Source organism: Chenopodium quinoa, unplaced genomic scaffold (genome assembly GCF_001683475.1).
Source record: "Chenopodium quinoa cultivar QQ74 unplaced genomic scaffold, ASM168347v1, whole genome shotgun sequence".
Taxonomy (NCBI): Eukaryota; Viridiplantae; Streptophyta; class Magnoliopsida; order Caryophyllales; family Amaranthaceae; genus Chenopodium; species Chenopodium quinoa.
Window position 1 is genome coordinate 58,772 of NW_018743623.1, and position 22,736 is coordinate 81,507.

The window sequence follows — 22,736 nt, forward strand, 5'->3', positions numbered from 1 at the left end:
TACACAATTATTTTTAATTCCTTAAATCTAGCAAAATAACTCCCTAAAATATACTAATAGGATCCGAAAATTTGAGCTATGGAAGCTCAATATTTTCGGCCCTCATGGTCAAATTTTGGGTGATTTATTTTGGAAAATTGTATTTTTAATTACCTCCTTAAAATATCTTATTTTCTTTAATTTTATTTCTCCATCTCCTAAATATTTGATCATCTTATTTTCCTACCTTATATCTTCCTTGATTATTCCCCAAGTAATCTCTTTGCCATACAGTGCCGGGGCTAAAATCGCAAATTATTTATGGGGCCCTGTTCAACTTTTTAAAATGGGGCCTTCTACTCGATAAATTTAATACCCAATTTTTATTTGATAAAAAAATTCGTTACATCAGAAAATTCGTCAAAATTAAATTAAAATCCTAGAAATCACTTAAAAAGAGTAGCTCATTTTGCATGTTTTGTAGCAAAATCATCGATGACATTCTCTATATCGACTTCATCTAAAAGATCAGATTCAATTGCCATCAAAGCGAGTCCATTTAATCTTTCTTGTGACATGGTCGTCCTTAAGTACGATTTTAGCAACTTTAACTTTGAAAAACTCCGTTCTGCAGAAGCAACAGTTACAGGAATTGTTAATAATATCCTATATGCAATTGTTGCATTTGGGAAGCAAGTATATCGTTTTAAAAAATTTAATAAATCAATTGCTTCCATTTTCTCCTTGGGTAAAAACTCTCTAAGCCATGTTAACTCAACAAATAAATCCTGTCCATCAACATCAGAAACCTCACCTTTCTTAAGAGCATTTTCAAAATTAAAACAATAAGATAAAAGTTTCTCATCATCCATCGAATGCAATTTATCAGAATTGAACAAAAAGCCAAAGATATTCTCATACGATTCATATTGTTCAAACCTTATTTCCAATGATGCAATAGTTTGATCCACAATGTATATAAAATATTGGATTCTAAAAGATTCCTCAGGAGATAATAGTGTTTCATTACCATCTATTTCATCAAATTGTCTTTTTCTACGTATTATACGTCTTTGAGGAAATATAGGATCAATTCCAATTTCAATAGCTATTTTTTTTGCAATATCCATGGCCTTTGAAAAACCATTCTCTCTACATTTTTTAAAAAAGGAAATCAGTCCTGTAATCTCACTAATGGCAATATCAATCAACATATCCTGGGATTGTAATTGTTTACTAACAAAGTTTACAACACATAAAATTTCATACCAAATGATTGTAGCAAGCAAAAATTCAAAACTACCAAGCTCATTGTTTGCTAAAGATCTAGCTTCACTTTGAAGTTTATGGTCATTGTCAGCATCAGCTACTTCAAGTATCTCAGTTATTTGAAATCTAATTGCTTTGATACTTTTAACACGACTTTCCCATCGAGTGGCAGATAATGAATTAAGAGTTAAACCTTTAACATTTTCTTTTAAAATATGCCATCTCTTGGTAGAACTAACAAATATAGTATAAATGCGTTGGACTATTCCAAAGAATTCCCTTGCTTTAGGTGAAGCATTTGCAATGTCACACAAAACTAAATTAAGACTATGACAACCACATGGAGAATAAAAAGCTCTAGAATTCAAATCCAATAGTCTCTTGGGAGATGAAAAATCGGGAGATTAACAACGGTTTAATAATTAATTTCATCTTCAAATTGAAGATTCAACCGTTGAAATTATGAACTAATATGGGGAAAAATAATTTTGGGAGATGAAAAACTTTGAAAATTAATTGAATAATTGAAGAAAATGAAGATAATGTTAGAAAGTAAATAAGAAAATATAGAGTTTAGAAGATATAGAGTTTTTTTTGGAATTAGAATAGTAGATTGAATAATTGTATCATGTAGGTCTCGAGCCCAAGACTTTGTATACACAATGCAATTGCTCTAACCACTACACCAACTGCAATTTCATGATATTATACAAAACTTAATGACATATATCTAGATTTTGGGGCCCCTCAAATTTGGGGGCCCTATTCCGTTGACCACCTTGCGCTGGCCCAGAACCGCCCCTGTTGCCATATTATTTTTCACGGCAACACACTTTCCTTAATTCTATTATTCTTTATCACCTTAATATCAAAACTTTCCATATTTCTTTCATTCTCTTCTCCAAGTAATTCCTTAATTTTTTTTTTTTACCATAATTCTTCCTACATTCTCCTACCATAATTCTTGCATGAGCTAGCCTATAAATACCCCCTCATACCTCTCATATTCTTCACACCAAAAACTCAATTCTCTTCTTCTCTCTTACTCTTCTTTTCCCTCAATCTTTTCTTACTTTTCTTCTCCTCTTTTCTAAAAGAAAATCAACCCGTATATTTTTGGAGCCAATTTTCGGGCACTGTTGGTAAGTTTTGGGGTTTTTCTATTTCACGGAAAATTGTTCCTCTCAAAAACTCCTTGAGGTTAGGCTCAAGAATCACCCAATTCAGAGTTATATCAAATTAAGGAGTTATGATCTCTACAAGTTCTGCCTATTCTTTCCAACGCAAATTCAATTCTCTTTAATCCTATTCCTTTATTTTCTTCACGGTTAGTTTTCTAAAATATAAATATCTATTTCAAAGTTATAATTTTATATTAAAGTATTATTTTTAAAAGAGTTTATAGTCCATGCACATTAGATTTGGGTTTATGTCTAAAAATGTTGTGATAACCTTATGACCTGGTTATGTTAATTGCAAGGTGTATTCGTGATTGAACTTTGAAAGTGCGAAGTGTTGATTGATATTCGGAATCAAGGTACGTTTAGGTGGCTAGATACCTTCGAAAGTGATTGGTTTGAATAATAGCATGTTTTATATGATTTTATTTGTGATTGAATTAAATTGATTTGAATCATGATTTATGAAATAAAGTATGTTTGGAGGTATTGATTTTAATATTTGTTTTAATAAATGTATTTTTAAAGGATTGATTTTAATATCATGTTTTGAATGGTTTGAAATTATTTATTATGTTTAAAGGAATTTGGTTTTAAAAAAAAAGTATGTTGGATTGTTTTAAAGAGTTTTTTTTAAAAAGGTTTTTCAAAGGAAGAGTTATTGATTTTGAAAAGTTATTTATATGAGATTTAATTCTCAAGTATTTATTAAAAGGTTGATTTTGAAAGCACGTTGAATTAAATAAAAAGGAGTTTTGAGTTAACCTATTATAAAGGTTGATTTTATTTAATTATTTATTAAAGCTTTACAAGCATGTTATTAGTAATCCCACTATGCGGATTTGGTTGATAAGACTTTGGACTTTGTATGACCGAGTCTTTCCTCAAGAATAGACTTGCAATATAAGGAGACTAGCTTGGGAGATGTGCACACTTGGGTGAAGAATTGGTTTTAAAAAGAGGAATTGGTTTTATTGAATTGCTTATTGAAATATTGAATTATTGGAATTGGTTTTATAAATCGTTTCATCGAAATATTGAATTATTGAGAATTGGTTTTGAAACATGAGTTTTCGAATTCATTGGATTAATTATTGGAATTAGTTTTAGAAGCATGTTTGCAAATAAATTGAGTTTACATTTTCTTACACTTATTGTACTTAGCATATTTTGCTAATCCGTATTTCCTATTTGTTTTGGTTTGCCCTGTTTACCGTAATGGTAAGCAGTGTTGACTTATTTCAGGTGGAGTCAAGAATTATGCATATGGGAGTCCTAAGAATGTTCTTCACCTAGATTAGGAATGTTGGTCTTTGTTCAATTATGAGTACTTATGACTATGGTTACTATTTATATTACTATTAATAAAGAAAGTATTGAAGTTTCCGCTGCAAAGTATTGATTTTGGTTAGTAAGTTTGAGTAGTCTTGCGTAATCAAGCGGCGGTAATACGCCTAAGTCTATCTCTACGATATAATTATACGTATTATACTAGTATTTGCGTAGAGGGAGATTTGGGGGTGTTACAATATGGAGCATTCAGATTTTAGAGTGGACATAAGAGACCATGTCATATGTTTATTCGATGGTTCCGGCCATTGCATCTATATATCCCAATCGCCCTCCAAACAGACACATCGTTCTCATTCAACACATCAACTACAAAATGGTGAGACGAATAAGACACCACATTCACACTAACATCCTTCCACAAAAATCCCATCCCTCCCGATCTACCCGTACTACTAATACAGACACCATCTGCAAACCCGCATCTATTTTTTATAGTCCTCAATCTACCATCACCAATCTTCGTCTCCATGATAAAGATGATGTTTGGCCTCTCTCTCCAACAAAGATCTTGGAGAGCCTTCTTAGTCCACGGGTTGCCAATCCCGTAGACATTCCAACTCAAGATTTTCATTTCTTTTCGAGGGCTTGGCCTACACCAAGACCCTCTACTTTGTTTGCGGTTTCATAAAAGTTGCCACTTTGTGATCCCACCTTAATTTTCTTTCCTCCACCACACTCCATTTGCTCCTCCTTTTCTATGACAGAGTGTACACCTCTCTTCTTTGACATACTATCATCAACCGCTCCTTTTGACACATCCATTTCTGTCTCAGTATTTCCCCTCGTATTGTTTCGACCAACCCTCTTCCAAGACCGAGCACCACCAGCAACCTTCGAAGGCTCCTTCTCTAAGCTACCAGGTAACATCTTATCAACAACAATATCCGCCCCTCTATTAGTAACATCCGTATCGATCAGAGCCATATCAGAGTGTTGTTCCGGGTTGTTTTGAACACCAACAGCCACCAGTTTCATCCTGAACAGCCACCAGTTTGATTGAACGAGCTTTCGGGGATTGATCAGAGTCCGCAGAAGGGGACGAGAATAACAACTTTCGGGCAGCCCCAGGTGGCCCCAGACGAATGGCCTTGGGGTCATTGTAGTTGGTTCTCTGAATCCTTGCGCCATCGGACGGTTGCTCATTGGCCTGAACTTCTTTCAGTAATAGAATTTGAACCTCATTGAAGAACTGAAACAAAAAGGTTTGTCTCAATCATACGAATCGCGACATTATCATCGATCCGCCATAGATTCTTAAGTACACGCTTCATCGCTTCGAAATTAAACGGTTTCCTTGTGAGTAATTTACCCACCAAGGACAGAGCAATTCTAGGATTGGAAGCCCTCTCATCCACGTTTTCCTCAGAATTACGAAAAACAAAATTTTCTTCTTCCGTCAATTTTAAATTTTCCCATTCCTTCACCAATTGTTCATCCATCGTTGATCAATTGATTCGTTAGCATCCACAAACTACAGAAAACAGAAGTTGTGACAACATAATCAACTTCGACCACAGTAACACGTAGTAACTGCCTTTTCTCTCTACCCTACTCGAGGGACTTGCTACCAAGTCTTCTTATTTTAATTTACTTTTTATCTTTAAATTTTATTTGTAAAAATTATGAAAATAGAATCTTTGTAAATTATAAATTTTAGCAATTTTAGTCTTGAAAAAAATACACATTAATACAAATTTAACAATGTTTTTTTTTTTTTTTTTTTTGGAAACCAATTCAACATGTCTTAAAAAAAATAAAAAAGCTTGTCTCATAATTATTACTCGTATTCAAAAAACAAAAGATTGTTCTTAATATTTCTTTTTCTTATACATCAATGTACATGTTGAAGTTTATCAAATAGCTCTGAGAACGTATAAACCTAAAAAAAAAGTTTATACGTTCGGATAAGGGTATTTTCTGCTGATGTAATTTTTTTTTTTTGCTCATTTTTAAAAAAAAGTTATCAAATGAGCAAAAAAAAACCACCCTTGGTGCACATACTTTACCAGCACCCGAAAGTATATATGGAGTAATTGGTATGAACCAAAACATCTCATTTTGAGATACTAGTCATACTACCTCCGTATTTGTTGATATTCAATTGTTTTAATTTTTAATTATGGAAAAAGTGGAAAAACAGACATTGAATAAATATTAATTACACCAATTTACTCGTGAATTGTCGATAAATTCCCAACTTAAAACTAAAAAAGGAAATATATTAAATGCTTATATGCAGCTCTTAGAGCTATGTATAACATTACCCTTTAATTATTGGTCAAAGTTTTTTTATGCCAATAATATCTTTATACTTTAATTTACTCGTGAATGTCCATAATTCTTACAATTCTTACAAAACCTATATTTTTTTCTTAAAAAAATAAAAAAAAAAAAACCCTAATCTTTATACTCTTTCCCATCAAAATGCAAAAAATCACCTACGAATCTACAATACGGACACACTAATCTCCGAGAAACGTAAGAAAAATGGCAGATATCATGAACAGAAAACTACAATTAACCACTCAATATTCAATGCCCTCTTGCCCCTTCTACCTTTTTTCACCCAGAAAAAGTTTCACCATTTTCACAATTAACCCTTTCCCTTTTATTAATTTTTATTATCTTTTTTATTTAATTTTTTTTGTTTGGGTTGCTTCTTTACCAAATTCCATTACCAGACAGGGGAGGTGGAGAGAGAAAGTGAGAAGGGGTTAGACATGATAAAAACCCTGATTTTGATCAGATCTATCCATTGCAATACTCTATTTTGATGGTCTGAAAATTCAATTTAATTTAATTCTAAAAAACAAAAAAAAATTCATTAAAAAGATTTAATTTTTTTGATTTCAATGGCAAGTGCTTCTGTGAAGATGAAGCCCATCAACAGGAATCAAGCTGGGCCTTCATCTTCTTCAAGCAAACCCATTTTAAAGAAAAAGATTGAACCTTCAAAATCTGTTGCTGATTCCAAGTTTAATAAGTCTGTCCCAGTAAAAACTGCAAAACCTGAGGTACCCATTTTCTGATTTTATGATTCTTTGTTTCTATTGGATTAATTAATGAATTTTATATTATAAATTGTCAATTTTACATATTGGTTTATTGGGTGTTTGTTTATCCATGTGGGTAAGTGGATTATTGTTGTTTTGGAGTGTGGAGGACTAGACATGGGTACTTGACGTGAAATGAAAAGTCCGAGTAACATAGGCTTTCGTAACTATAATACAGCTGATTATTGTTTTTGTCATTGTTTGAATTTGAAGGAGAAAGGGAAAGCAGTTGTACCTGCAACACCTGTTAAGAAGAAAAGGGAGAAGAAGGTTTTCAGTTTGACAGGACAGAAATATGACCCTCCAGAGGAGGTATAATGGATTGAATTATTGATATAATTTTTCATTATAGCATATGTCTTGTCACATTGGTGTAACTTATTTATATGTGATCTATCTGACAGAGAGAGCCCCTGAGGATATTCTATGAATCGTTGTCAAAACAGATACCAAGTAGCGAAATGGCGGAATTCTGGTGAGCATTATAAAGTTCTGTGCTTATTGTGATGGTATGTGCATCTATTGTTATTTTGTTCGGCCTTGGGTTGTTGCTGTAATGAGTATTCTATGGGGATATTATGTAAAGTGCATTATGTGAAGAAGAGATATCGCGCTACTTGTCTGACCGAGTTAGGAGACCTAGGACTTTGGAATTAGGATTGATTAGCATCACTGTGCATGTCAATCATGCATTCTTGAGGTGGAAATTAGTTTTAAGTCTTCTAACCAATGTTTTTGGCAACGTATGTTTTAAATATCTAAATAATTGTTGCTCTTCCTTTACTTAATAAATAAGTTGATAATCATTGAACAAAAGTTAGACAACCAAATACAATTAAAATCGCATAAGTGTCACTTCAAATTGCATCAATATCTTTGCACTCTCATCTTTGAGGAAGGTTTGAGTGCTAAAACTCTTCTTGTGCAATCAAATTTCTTAACTCATACAAGCAAAACATTAATACATCATTTCTCTACATAAAGTAGCATGACTTGTAACTGCACAATGCACACTGTTTCAGCTAAAAATTATTATACAGCTTGCTTCTTTTTTCTTTCTTCCTGCATAAATGACCAGCCATGTCTTCTCAGCATCAAAGTGCAGCAGAGGCCTTAAAATGTTGAGCAAAAGTAGGATTTGTTGAACTACTGTCTGGTTTCCTTAGCATAACAACGGATGAAAAAAAAATAGATGATCACAAATTCAACTTCTCTCTTGGCAATAAAGAGGATCACTGTTGATTTGCCATGGTTTAAACTGTCTTTAGATGCAATTCTATTCTGAATTATGAACCATGTAACCTAAATTCTCTTTGGGTTAGCAGCGTTTTTACGTATATTTCTCTTCTGAGCTACCTTAGGAGTAAAATTTCGTGCACTTCGGTTATTACAACAGGCTATGGATTTTGTTTCACTTAGGCTTTGGGGAAGAGGAATGCTTTACATGATATGGTATATAATGACATAACATGATTAGAAGCTGATTTTAGACATGGGTTGAGATGGAGTTATACAATTTCAACCTCAAGATTCTTATGGCTGCATGCCTGTATCAGGATTTGTCATTGGCATTCCAGAGTTTTGATATGAGTAATCATTTACTGCCATATAGCATCAGGTAACTCAGGTCATTGTCATATATTAGAGTGCTGATCTTGGAAGCTAAGTAGGTGTTTGGCTCATGTGACACACTCACTACATCTAGGGAAATTGGGAATTATTTAAAATCAAAAAGTGATGGTATACACATTATATAATAAAATATCCAAAAAGGAATTAAGGTTGTGGCAAGGGAGGAAAACTAAGATGTAGCTGCACAATTAGATGTACCATTGATTCATCTAATAACAAATCATTAACAGTACAAAATCCTATCATTTTAAGCTCACCTCTTTCACTTATTGATTCATTATTGGAAAATGTGAAGGTTCCAATTGAATTCATTACAGTTTAATCAAAGTTGAAAATGGAGGAGAAAATATTGTGAACATAATATAATTAACTGAGAGATTGAATTTGAAGGTAGAAGGAATATAAGGACTAAATGAGGAATGGAAGTTGAACATTGAAGTCTTAAAGGTGGAAGGTGAATGGGAAGAAGCAAAATTTGTCCCTAAAGGGTTTGTGTTTTTAAAAACTAGGTATACATATATGACTTATGGAGATTGTAAATAGACAGACAGAAAGTCTTTGAGTGCAATTCCTTGGACTTCACCATAAAGTATTTTTGAAACAAATCTACTGTGGTATGAGTATGGAGATACATATGTGTAAAAGACTTGCCTTAAGGGGAGGGGCACTTTAGTTAAGGAAAATCAATTGAAGGAGGAGGATAGATTAATTAGAGAAATGGAAGCAGAATTTTTGAGAGAGTTTCATTTTACTTCCAAGAAAAGATCCGAGGTTGTAATCTTAGTGGTGATTTAATTGGACTGCTAAACCAATCAAGAAACAGGGAAGGCTTTTAGCTGGCAGGGGCAACCAATTATCAAATTTCCCCCAATTTTTCTTCTTCCTCATTTCTACAAATCTGATTTTCATGTCTATAACAAATTGGGTGAATAAAATTTGTCCAAAAATTTAAAGGACTTTGTAAATGGCTGATCCTCTCTCCCCCTCTATTGGATTTTATTTTTTAGGCTCTTTTTTTTTTAGTTGAAGTTGTGCACACTGTGGCGATTTCACAAATCTTTCGGGGTATGGAGATTAGATGCCCCCCCCCCCCCCCCGGCTGTGTAGAATACTTTTAGTTTCCATTGGTTGAAGAAAAATACCCAGCTAAAATGACCAAAACTTAGGTGTCAAATGAAGTTTTAGTGGGCGGAGGTTGTATATGATGTTGTCATTGGGATAGGAGAAAATATATTTAAGAGTCTTGAGTTGAAGATTGGAACATGGACAAAATGTAAATAGGCAGGCTGGATAGGATGTTTAAAAGCTTTGGTTTCCAAGCTTTATTATTTTTTTTAATCACAGTAATGGGAACATAAACAAAAGTGCATGTAATTGACCACCAAGAAGAAGACCCACAAAGGTTGAAGGAAGAACTACATCCCATAACCCAAGAAATCAGCTTAAGACTTCAAAATCGACACCTCACCAGCTCTAATTAGTACGTACTTCTGAAGGTCTGCAGAATAAACTAGAGTATGATTAGAGAAGAGGAGATGAAAGATGATGAATTGCTCATAAAAATGAGAGATTGACATTAGTGAATGTTAAAGAATTAGGTCTATTGGTCTATATATTATTAAGTACATCCTTCGTTTCTTAATAATTGCAACACTTTGATTGTTGTTATATACATATTCTAATTTGTCCACATTTTAGTAATAAAAATTGATATCCTTTGAATTTCCAACAATTGTCTAAGGAGATGTTTCCAAAAAATTTCAACACTTCTAAATTTGGTAAGTTTTACTAATAAAAATACTATAAATGACCTTACTTTGTGGAGTGAATGGGGAGGAAAGGGGTTAGATTAGGTTATATGGGTAATAAAGAGTAGGTGAAGCCTTACCTCTATATCTTTCCTTAAAAATGTGTCATTCTCTAAGAATTGTAATTTTATTTAAACAGGGATGTATTATGTAAGAATTTTGGGTTAGCCAATGTATAAATTGTAAAATAGTAAGTTTTTGTAGTAGGAGATTGTAGAGGATATTGAGAGATTTCTTATGACCTTGAGTAGATGAAGAGAAGCGAGATCTTCTTGTTAGAGAAAATGCAATGGTAGGTCTAAGGAAGAAGCTTGGATTTTGGTAGGCTGGTATCTAAAAGCATTTCTTTAGTGGGATAATAGTTGAGGTGTTGCATGAAATTGGTTCTCTTTGGCATGGAGAAAATGAGTGATTCAAAGTGTGTATGATCTTCTACGATGGTTTGGATGTGTTAACTAGGACTAGTGTTCACTATACTAGCCTGTGGGAGTTTATCATCACTCGCCTTTTGCTTGGTCAAATACAAAGTGGATAATGAAGATAATATTATTTTGTGGGAACTTCTCTAGTATCCCTTTGTCTTGCCTCTATTTGTTGTCAGTTACCCATCAAACTTAATAACATTTTTTGGGGAGGAACGGTTTTAAGTCTTGTTGGAACCTTCGTTTTAAATAGCCCTTTATGATTGGGAGTTTGGAGAGCTGACTAAATAGTGGGGCATTCTTGATTCTATAGTATAATTATTTACATAAAATTCTAAGTTCACCATCTTTACCTCTTACTATTATTCTTTGGAAGGCTAAGGCTCTGAGCTGGCTGAAATTGTGTGGGTTTTTTGTTTGAGAAACTCAGTACTGTTGAAAATCTGCCTGGAGGCCAAACAAATTATCATCTCTTCATGTGTGCCTTTTCTTTCCTGTTTTGGGGAGACTTGTGGATAACTTGTTTTTGGGTTGTTAGGTGCACTGACTTACCTATGTCAGAGGCTTTGTAGTTTGGTAGGGAGTTAATGGGTTTTCCTATTAAATGCTTTGGATCATTTATGCTCCTGTGAAGTTTGGGAGGCTAAAGTGGCGCACAGTTTTGCGGTGGGTTTGCTAATATATGGGTGCTTGGGTTTGAGAGGAATGTTTTTGATAGTATTCTTGGCTTTGTTATGCGATTTGGTGTTCTATTTAGCTAAACTACAGTCAAATTCTCATGAGCATTTGTTTGGCATGTCTCCTTTCAGTGTAATGAGTTCTGATTTCCCCCTTGATTTGCTTCCTTATTTGTAGAATTGTAGCTCTTGATATCCTTATTAATGAATATTCTTTTCTTCCTAAAAAAAACCCTATTATCCTGTGACATAATATCCAGTGAAGATGTAATTCTCTGGTAAAAATATTTCAGAGAAGAATGGATTGACTTGACCATTCAACCCACTTGTATGGTGTTCCCGGGGCTAAGTAAAAGGACATTTAGAAAGATGAATAATTGTTTAATTACCATGAAAGCATATTTCTCTATTTAGAGACAACTTTATACAGTGTTAATATTTGACTCTTTTCGGGTAGCACCAAAACCCCATCTCACCAGTCATCAGTTGGAAACCTTCTTATTTACAATAGTATAATTGTGTTTTAGAATGATACATGTCTGATTATATGTTTTATGAATTGTCCGCTTTCTTTCTCACAAACTTTTTTTTTTTTTTCCCCTTCTCATGCTATTATTGTCTTTCCTCAAGACTTGCCATTTTGAGGAAGACATCAATGTATTGTGCAAACTTAAAATGAGTACATTAAACATTTAATTGTTTTTGTATTCCACTTTGACTTCTTGTATCTGATTAGTGCTTCCTCTGTTTTCTTGAGTTCTTGAACCAAAATTTAGTTTATGAAGTGGATATATCCATTTTGTTCGTGCTCCTCTATTTTTATTATTATTTTAGGAGTATATATATATATTTTTTTTTAATGAAAGTAGACCTTTTTTAAAATACCTGGTGCCTGTGTTTGGCGGCTGTTGCTATAAGCTCATATGGGATGACTGGAAGTCAGTATGGTGCTACCTTATACGCCTATGCTCTGTTCCACTCATCAAAAAGTGTTGATGAGCCATACCTCCCCAATGCACTTGAATTTGCACAGCCTCCCATACTAGACGTATATAGTTGGACTTGAGATCCCTATATGTTTCTTTAGTAGTCCCATTACAAGAGTTATTAACACTTGGTTCACTGTAGTTGCTTACTTTCTTTGGCACCATTTGCATCAGCGAACTGTCTCGTAAGCTGGTGAGTGATGATAAGCTTATTTATTGGTGGTCTGGACTATTGAGACGTACCCTGTGGACAAAATTGTATGCCATATCTTGGGTGTAGACTAGTGCATTCAGGAGCATACTCATGGTGGTTGGTCTTGCTATTGGTATTATGAGCTTATATAGCATGATGCTTTCGGTTCCGTGACGCTGACATCCAAGGGAATGGAACTCTGTAATGGTATTGCTGTATAATGTTTCTGACAATCCACTCAGCACCAATTATTTCTCAGAGACAATGCTCAGTGGTATAATAATGTCTCATGACATGTTGGGGACACAATAGAGAAGCTCCTCAAAATAAGTTTCCATGCCTAATAGCTAATATTTTATAATACCCTTATGCAGTGTAATGAGTATTCAGAGTGAATAACTTATGACCTTTTTTGTATAATGATTGCCTCCCTTGAATAACAACAAAAAAACCCAGTATGGATCACCGTGTGTTGTGCTTGGAAGGATATGATTGGGATAAGCTATTTTGTTTACTGATAGACCTTCAGAGATTAAGCTACTCTACCATCTAGGTAACCAAATTTGTCTAGTTAGCTCTCTCTATTACTTTTCACACTCAGGTTAAGAACGTCAATTGACTACTCATTGTTGAATCTGGTCCTTTGTTTGTCAATCAGGACATTTCTAGTCGGGAATTTCTTTGCTACTTTGTAGAGTTTGTCTTCATCTGATTTAATCCTCTGTGTTTTAGTTAAGTTTGCTTCATTCCATATTATTTGATTAATACCGTGAAAATAAACCTACCAACTACTGCAAGGACTTGCAGAGCCCACTTGATTAATTACCTGACCTTCTTTTATTCGATAAGGAGCAACATCTTAATAGTTATTGAATGTGCTTGCTCAACTGCTTAATTGTTTGCTACTTATTTACTTGTCCAAATCACAATACTCAGAGCCTCAGAGGTATTGGATAATAATGGAGACAATCATGAAAGCCTTTGCTTGAATAGTTGACAAAGGACTCTTTTGATTAAAAAGTAGAATATACAATTGTGGCGTGGACCTTCCACTATCATATCCTTTGCTTTATTCATAATCAGCTGAACTTCTTTTGGTGTTGGTTACGTGATGTTGAAGTTACTATCTTTTTGCATGTTTAAATTGGGTTAGTCCTCGAAGTCTTTGTTAAAGCAGAGGTCTGTATTAAATATTTGAGCTAGTGGGGCGTATTGCAGCTATTGCTCACACGGTACGTTGTGTGTCACCCATGCTAACAAAAAATTATATGGGAAACTTTATGAGGTGACTCTGCATTCTTTAAAGTTTCATATGGTGGAAATTTTAAAAAAATTGATTTTCTGAATGATCCTTGTTATCGTTTAACTAACTTTTGTGACCTTAAATGCAAATTAATGAAAATGTTCGTTAATTTTTTTTTAAAAAACATTAATTTCTCTCAGAGTCCCACCCCTTTCATGGCAGCTAACAAGCTCCAATGTTACCTCTTCCTTATCCATTCCCCACCAATAAAGCTTCCAACTTTGCCAGTAATTCTTTTAAATTTTTAATTAATAATATTAATACTCACTTCACAGTTGAACTCTATGCTCAAGCTATCAAATTTCTTCCATATTATCAGCCCACAGCCATTAAAACATCTGGGATACCCAGAAATGAAATAAAAAAAAGAGAATAAGGTGATTGCAGTGAATGAGGGAATTTGAAAGGCCGTGTGCCTTCCACCTTGTATTTAGGAATTTTATACAGATTAATTGTTTCATGACCAGATAATCAAGCCTTTATTTATTCTCCACCGTATAAAAGTTTACAGAACACAGATTTATGAGTTTATGACATTTATCATATGGAATTTCCCAGATGATAACGATGTTGAGGGGGAGTCATTTCTCTTGTTTCAACTTCTAAAAAAATTCTATGTGATTTTTCCTATCTTTTCACCTACTCTGATATTCATTCTTAATGACATGTCCTGATGATGCTTCTGAAAGCCTTGTGGATGTGAATAAATGTATGATTAGCGTTACTGTTGCAAACACCACATATTTTCAGCACTTCTGCTCTTCTGATACTACCCATGGCACAACTTGTCCTTGAGCTAGTTTCCTTTTGGGAGCTAAAAATCATTTGTTAGATCTCTAGAGAATTACCTAGGCTCCATTGCTGTACTGCTAATGTCAAATGACCTGCTTCCTACAGATTCATTATTAACTTTCTAGGCTTTCGACTAGTCTTGTCTAGCAAAACTTGGTATAAAAATAATTGAATCATAAAGTTGTTTTCTCTGCATATATATTCACATAATTCAATTCCACCATTAACCTCAGGCTGGCTTTCTGCATTAAATTTTGCCGTTTGGATGTTGGCTATGCGTCATAATGGGACAAAGGTTGCATAAATGCCTTCTCTTATGTAATGAACGATATTACACTCGTGCTGAAAATTGGATGGTTTTGTCCATGCCTTAGCTTAGATGTCAATTCTAAACGTCAGTCTTCACTTTATATGTAGCTAGATTGATTTGAGAACGGGAAATTTACCTATTCAGTGGGCTTCAGCATTTCCTGATTAGACTAATGTGGACCTGAATTTAGAAGTGGACAAACAACATATTTTTTCCCCTTCTTTGATTATGAAGAATGAAGTACGAGTGAGTCAATATTATTCTCCGACAATTTCTAAGGAATTAGGATTGTTGGTTTTGCATTTCAAAGTTCTATTGTTGTATCTTGGAGCTTTTTTTGCTGAACGATTATTAGCTTTTGACAATTTGATTTTTTATTATGTTCTCTTGTGGTATTCAAGTTGATATACAGCTTGGAATTAGTTGGCCAGATTATGTTATTTCATAGCTTTGGACTATTGCAGTTAGGGATTTTCTGGAGTTATTTCGCCCGATTTTCAGTGAAAATTCCTTGAATATATATTGACGTGCTCACTCTTGCAGATATCTGGGAAAAAAAAAAGAATGTATATATATATTTTTTTTTTTGTTATGAATCGATTTCAATATAGGAATCAATTATGTGACTTGTACTAAATAATATGATAATTGTGATATGAAGGCAATAACAATGGCTGTTTTGCAGGTTGATGGAACATGGTTTATTGTCTCCTGAAAGAGCCAAAAAGGCCTTTGAGAGGAAGCAACGAAAGCAGAAACAACTTAAGATGGGAACTCCTATAAAATCAACGCCTGCACCTAGTAGACCAGAAAGTTCAAATAGACAAAAGCTTGTATCTAAGAACGGTGATATGAAGGCCAAGAAAAAAATTGTTGAAGACAGTGATGACGAAGTCATTGGGAATGCTAAAAGAAGGAGAGCATAAAATATGGTACCTCCGCACTCCATAGCAAAATGAATTTGTAGAACATTCCATAAGGTTAGTTTCCTTCTCATTCAAATACTGAACAATACCATAGCAAAAGTGCATTGTAACAATCTTATAGGATATAAGTTAAAGTCCTTTTTTCACTGATATACATTGTCAGATTCAAGAATAAAGGAATAAAATACAAGTTTCCTTTTATACAGCTCAACTGTGTTATTGATTTCAGTGGTTCTACTTATCTGACTGCTAGTTTCTCTTCAGAATTATTTGAAGCGTCCTCTTTGTGCTTAATCTCAAAACATCTTTCTTGTTGAGATATTATATCAAAGTTTCATTTAGCAATTTCAGCATACTGGTATTTTTTATTGAAACTCTTACCTGTAGTTGGTTATTGAATGCTCATGGGCCATCTGAATGCATGCTAATAACGAGCGGTTCCCGGTATATTTTTAACTATATCAGTCTTTAATTCACCCACAGACCCAAAAAATTAAAAATCAGAAGAGGAGAAATCTAGCAATTCCATGTGCATTTGCATTTATAGTAAGGTCAGTAAAATGTCTCCATGATGGTCCCTGTATGGGCCTTTTTAAGGGAAAAACATGATTCCTGTGCCCTACAATGCCTTAATTTAGATGGGTGGTTTCCATTATCAGATTTTCAGAAAAATTCTTGAAAATCAACTTTTCTCTTTTACATTTCTATTAATTGTCCTACAATTGATGTGTACTTGTGTCACATGATCATCATGTGGACGGAGCAGCGAGGATCGCGAAAACAATGAAAAATATCTGTCTCAGGTGGTGATTATTTATGAGTTGTGATGATTTATTGATTCACTGTTATATTCCATCCATGGCAGCAAAGTTTATGAACAATTTTTAAGTCATGTGGTTTAATTGCAGCCATTCAGGAGGAACAGGAAGTCTAAGGTGATTGTGACATTTAAGATTTTGTCCAAGTTAAAAAAATATATGGACTTTGACTACTGTTACCTTGTTTGTTAAAAGCTGCAATTTGTGCTTTTGACAAAATGATTCTTTTAGATTTTTTCACCTAGTTATAACAAAATTATATGTTCAGATGAATAAAGGTTACTCAACTTCAATTTACAGCTGAAATAGGCTCTGATAAGTATAAAGTGTGTGTTCTTTTGGAAAAAAAAAAAAAAAAGGGAGTATGTTTGTATCTGTCACAATACTTCCTTCGTTCTCTACTAGTTGTTACTTTCGTGTTATACACGAAAGCCTTATGGAGTAGCCGAGTAGGTGCTGCTATGCTGGTGGTTCCATTGTTGTACAGTGGTTGTTGCATCATGTGACAGGCCCATGTAAAAAGCAATTCGTATCAAGTTGTGCATTTTCTTTTCTGCATCTTTAAGGTCGTGGAAGCCCAGATTCATTTATGGCTAAAAGAAGGCGGTATGTTGCATGAGTGTATCAAGTGCTGACATCTTTCTTTTTTTATTCTTTTTATTTTGTGCATGTATCGAGTCATCAAGAGTTATAAGTTAGTGATATAGACGAGATTTGATTCAAATCTTGGTAGAGTACTACTTTTTTAAAACTTAATTCAACCAATCTTAACATTCATTGATATGCATCTTGGTACTAGAAGAATTTGCTACCTCTTATTGTTGTCTCCTCTGACCTGTGTAAGGTTTTTACTCAACTCAACACTTTGGCTTAAATACTGTAATTCTAGAATTTTCTATTAATTTGGATGTTTAAAATAATGAATATAAATTTTGACTTTGGTTTACAAAAAAATTTCACCATAAAGTCCAGTAACTTTGATGTACCTTTTCTCATAAATGTTCATAATAATCCTCTCAAAAACTTGCCCGATTACTCCTATTGGAAGTATTTGTGGTTTTCTGTACTGTTAGTGAATTTGCTGGACACTAAATTCACATGATGAAATATTTGGTAAGGTGTTCGAAAAGAGGATGGTTTGTGAACCACTCCATAACTAGCATGTTCGTGAACAAAATTCGAACAAGCCTAAAGAAGCCAAAATTTTCAAAAGCTAAGCTCGGATAAGAAATTAAAACCTAGCTCAAGCTTGAGTTACCTCGAACACTAACAATTCTTATCAAGCTTATCTTCAAAAGAATACAACCTAGCTCAACTCAGCTCGTTTGCAACTTTGTTGCTTGGTACAAAACATTAACACGTGGCTACTAATGATATTAACTTGTTTAAAGAATATGAAAGATCTCAATCAAAAACTAAGTATGGCCTATGTATTAATGAGGAGAGTATTTATTAATCCAATTTTTGTAAATTTTGATTTATTATTTTTAAAGAAAAGTTTTATGGGGAAAACTAGGAAGTGCAAAACTTTATGAGATTTTTAATGATTTATTATTTTTTATTATACGAGTACTATATAACTAGAAACTAATTTGTACACTTCAAAACTTAAATTAAGAAAGGAATTTCAGTGACCAAAAAACTTTAAAAATAATGAATTTATGTATGTGAATTATTGAACCAACATAATCACAGCAAAGTGGGCGATAGATAGTACTAGGATTTAATTGTTGGCTGATCCACTTTTGGTCCCAAGTCATAATCATATATAAATGATGTGATTAGTGAAAGGCTATGAATGCTATTCTTGCCTTTTTACATCTTATTCTTCCAACGTCCAATACATTTTTTTTTAATAAAACTTCATGAAAATGAAATGTCGAGAATTTTTGAGCTCTTTCTCTACGTACCCTTAACCTAGGTAAGGCCACCTACGCGTTGCCCACGCTGAGTATCATCAGATCAGTTCGTCTGTCTTTCTCACTCCAAGTGTCCGAATTCTATTTCTCGACTTATTATACTCTTTCCGTCTTAGTCCTTAAATACAATACTGATATACGGAGTATTAATGTAAGATGTATGGCAAAAGTTGTCACCTTTCGGAAAACTATTTGTTATATTCTTGCTTAATGTTCATATCAAGTGAAAAGCAAAGGACCATATAAAAACAAAACTATTATACTTAGGAAAAAATAGTTTAATTTATATAACTCTAAAACCTAAATATTGACTGTTTTGGATCATAGTACAAGTGTAAGTGATATACTAATTCATGGACTGCCTTTTTTCGGGTATGTAGCTATTTATTCAACATCAATGGAGCAATGTGACAAATATTCTGGTATGATATTGCCATATTGGAATGGTGCCAAGGATGATTTTTAGCATTATTTGTGGAGAAGAATATACTTTGTAATTGATGCTATAGTTTTGTGAAAATAACGACATTCTTGTGCTCCTAGTTTGTTTGTTAATTAAATTAGTTTGTGTAGTTGTTAACTATTCTGTTGGTTAAAGTTTTGAAAGTTAAGACATACAATAAAGAGTACTATATGTGAGATAAATTTTGTCGCAATCAATACATGAAAGATGATCCTTCGAAGAGATTAGAGTAATAAAATATTAAAATTGTTAGTAAATAAATTATTAAGTTTAGCTAGCCGTCATGTAGCAGTTTTTTTGGCAATTAGTTGTCTAGTAAATTTTAATTTGTTTGTAAACAAGTGGAAAATGATTAGTCCTTTTTAATCTTAATATCTTGGCGTGGACCCTAAGTCCTTAACTAGCTAGCTAGCTTAGCTAGGGTTAACTCGAATTGACTCGTTTAAGTGGCTCCCATGCTGTTGGTACTTAATTGGTACAAATAATCCCCCACTCAACAATCAACATGCTAATCTTTACTCCTAATTGGCTACTTCACAGCTTAATTAATTATACTTACTAATTAATATCCATTAGGCTATATATTTATTAAATGAGTTTTTAATCATTCTATACGCATAAGCATACTACTTTTTAACCAAGTAAGCATAGGGATTTACCTAATAATCTTGTCAAATCCTACCAATTGTGGCACTTGGTTGGGGGAGGGGGGGGGGGGGTTTTGAGATTCCTTGTCCTTTTCCCTCACTTTTAAGTGTTAGTATCTGATCCTATGCACAAATGTTCAATCAATCAATCTAAGCCTTAATCCCATAAGTAGGGTTAGCTGTATGAACCAAAAGTGATTATTCCGTGTAGTTATCGACAAAAATATTTGTCCTCCATCCCTTACGATCAAATGCATCATCCTCATGCAAATTCATATACTTCATATTCTTCCTAACTCCTATGCACAAATGTTGAACCAAAAAAATAAAAACCTTGAGGGTTGTCAAGGTCATTCTCCTTACCTTAAAAGTATGACAAGAAGATCATGGGTTTATATTTTATCTACCCCTCCTTTCTATAGTGAAATATTTAAAGTTGGGTTTAAGGAGGCTCGGTGGTGAGTTAAATTTAAAAATTGATGATGGGACTTCAACCATCATCTTAGTCTTCTGATTGAGGTAGTCCTATAATCACACTCTCTATATTTTAATACATGCAATTTTGGAAATAGATGCCGCAAACAATTTGGCGTATTAAATTAATGTAAGAAAACCCATGAATTAACTCATCGATAATTCATTTTCGGCTAATTAAAATTGATCATAACATATATAATAATAATAATAATAATCCACTAATAGGGATTTGTTAAACATCGCCCGCAAATCTCCACATAAAGCCCACAAATTAGACATGGTTTGACAATTTTGCCCATTTCTAAAATCGTACCCAAAGTGAACAAATCTCGATCTAACAAATGTGGAGTCGTACTGGGTTGCCCAGGGAGGCCGGAGAGGCGAGGGTCGCCGGAGATACGTCGTCTTCGACGGAAAACGAGGTGGCGCCTAGTTTGGACGCCGGAACCATGGCAAGGACGTCCAGGCAAGGCGCCACAACCAGTGCACTGGCGTCCAGGCCAGACGCCACAACCAGTGCACTGGCGTCTAGCCCAGGCGCCTCAACCAGTGCACTGGCGTCCAGGCCAGGCGCCACCACCAGTGCACTGGCGTCTGGTTTGGACACCGCCCTTACTTTTTAATTTTTTTTTTTTTTTTTTGCCTTTTTTTTTTATTTTTTTAAATTATGTTTATTAAATTTATGTTTTGATTTAGGATGTGGAAATTTATGTTTTTTATTTGATTTTATAAAAAATATATATACTAGACTTATAAAAAATAACACATAAAATTAATAAATATTAAAAAAAAATCAAACACATTAAAAAAAAAATTAGAAAAATTTTCTGATTTTCCAAAAAAAAAAAAAAAAAAAAAAAAATTAAAAAAAAAAAAATTTAAGGCAGCTGGGGCGCCTGGCCAGGACGGCCCGTGGCTGGTGGTGGCGCCAGGTCCGGCAGCCACGTCCACCGGCCTGGCGTCTGGGCAGGACGCCCAGCCACAGTGACTGGCGCCTGTCCCAAACGCCATTCACCGTGGCTGGGCGTCCTGCCCAGACGCCAGGCCGGTGGACGTGGCTGCCGGACCTGGCGCCACCACCACCTTGCCGCCACGAGCCACCACTACCTTGCCGCCACGAGCCAACCACCTTGCCGCCACGAGCCTCGACATCCCCGTATTTTGATTTTTATTGAGGTTGTGTTTTTTTTTTTTAAGGTCAAGGGCAATATTGTAACTTCAATATAAGTTTGTGGGCTTTATGTGGAGATTTGCGGGCGATGTTTAGCAATCCACTAATAATAATAATCCCAATCAAATAAAGAATAATTCTCCACATATCGTGACAAGGTATATATATCCATAGGTAGAAAAACAATCAAACCATGAAATTGAACTTTGTAAGTTCCGTAAAGTAACATAATTGAATGTGTTTGCACGAGGGCATCCCTATGGTCCCTATTTAAGTTTAAGGTGCCTTTTGATAAAATCTCTAAATTTGTCGTGGTGTTTTTAGAAATGTAAGCATCAATCTATGGAATCCTCAAGTTTTGAGACATGGTGACATTATTTACCACTGCCTGAATATATATCAACAATTTTTGTTTCAAATTGAGTATAATTTGAAAGAATTTGTTTTTCATCCGAAAGGGTTATTTGGATTTGTGAAGATAATATAATGGCTTATCCTAATCGGGAGTCTTGGCACTTATATATAACAAAAACATGAAGAAAAAAAATGTAAAAGTGTGCAATGTAATAGAGTTTATCAGATGTAGAAAAGAACTTTTTGGCTCTAATATCATGTGTAGATAATATATAACGGTTCACCCTTCGATGCCCTGACACTTAGGTGTAATTAAACACAATTACATATTAATCAAACACGATTATTAATCAAAGTATATTGTTACGCAAGGAGTGTTGTTTTCATTTTTATTGGTGGAGAACTAAAATTTTTTTATGGTATGTCAGGAAAAAGCGTCTTACCGAATTGGAACCTCTCACAGATTAAATCAGTCCGAATTAGCGAGCAAAGTCCCTTGAGGAGGAGAAAGGTAAAGGTATCTCCATTCTAAATGGGTACTGTTGATCGTGAATGATTATGTCTAATACGTAAACTTATACGGAAAAAATGAAAGATTTCGCATACCAACCAGATGTATATATCCACTAGCTTCTAAGGGAAATATCAAATGTTGAGGGTCCATTTTGAATAAATATTTGTATTTATTCGCATAAAAGGTGTTGCCTTAATTAGCTTAGGGACTTAGGGTTTTAAGTTGTAAATCAATATTGTTCATATTAGTAATTAGTTTTAAAATACTCTATTAACTTCTACTCCGTATATGTCTAGCTAGGTTGATTTATTAAGGGCCAATATAATGCAACAATGGACAAAAACAACAGTGGCTCAAAGAGGGTTATTAATGCATGGGAAAGATATGAGACAATACTCACTATTTTTAGCAAAATGAAATTAATGAATATTGAATACTTTCTATAAAATTGTAATACTAATATATAGTTTTGTATTTGTAAAAATGTGTTTA

The 22,736-nt window shown here is 34.0% G+C and overlaps 2 protein-coding genes across 2 annotated transcripts; one reads left to right on the top strand and one right to left on the bottom strand.

Annotated features, from left to right (window-relative positions):
• Nucleotides 1-443: 443 nt before the first annotated feature.
• LOC110683200 (zinc finger MYM-type protein 1-like) lies at nucleotides 444-4,350 on the bottom strand. Its single transcript, XM_021859547.1, has 2 exons — nucleotides 4,061-4,350; nucleotides 444-1,575 (listed from the first exon to the last, which is right to left on the bottom strand). The coding sequence occupies exons 1-2, from the start codon at nucleotides 4,348-4,350 to the stop codon at nucleotides 444-446; spliced, it is 1,422 nt and encodes a 473-aa protein (XP_021715239.1).
• Nucleotides 4,351-6,223: 1,873 nt separating this feature from the next.
• On the top strand, nucleotides 6,224-17,057 carry LOC110683153. Its single transcript, XM_021859497.1, has 4 exons — nucleotides 6,224-6,793; nucleotides 7,046-7,144; nucleotides 7,237-7,307; nucleotides 15,641-17,057. Exons 1-4 carry the CDS (start codon nucleotides 6,632-6,634, stop codon nucleotides 15,879-15,881), a joined length of 573 nt encoding a protein of 190 aa, XP_021715189.1. The 5' UTR covers nucleotides 6,224-6,631; the 3' UTR covers nucleotides 15,882-17,057.
• The last annotated feature ends 5,679 nt before the right edge of the window (nucleotides 17,058-22,736 follow it).

Bases quoted from the DNA above. Each gene is read 5' to 3' on its own strand.
- LOC110683200 (XM_021859547.1), bottom strand. From the start codon at position 4,350: ATGAAAATCTTGAGTTGGAATGTCTACGGGATTGGCAACCCGTGGACT. The intron at 1,576-4,060 runs GTCTGTTTGGAG...TGGTTGTCATAG, and splicing joins GTGTTGAATGAGAACGATGT to TCTTAATTTAGTTTTGTGTG.
- LOC110683153 (XM_021859497.1), top strand. From the start codon at position 6,632: ATGGCAAGTGCTTCTGTGAAGATGAAGCCCATCAACAGGAATCAAGCT. The intron at 6,794-7,045 runs GTACCCATTTTC...TTGAATTTGAAG, and splicing joins TAAAAACTGCAAAACCTGAG to GAGAAAGGGAAAGCAGTTGT. The intron at 7,145-7,236 runs GTATAATGGATT...TCTATCTGACAG, and splicing joins AATATGACCCTCCAGAGGAG to AGAGAGCCCCTGAGGATATT.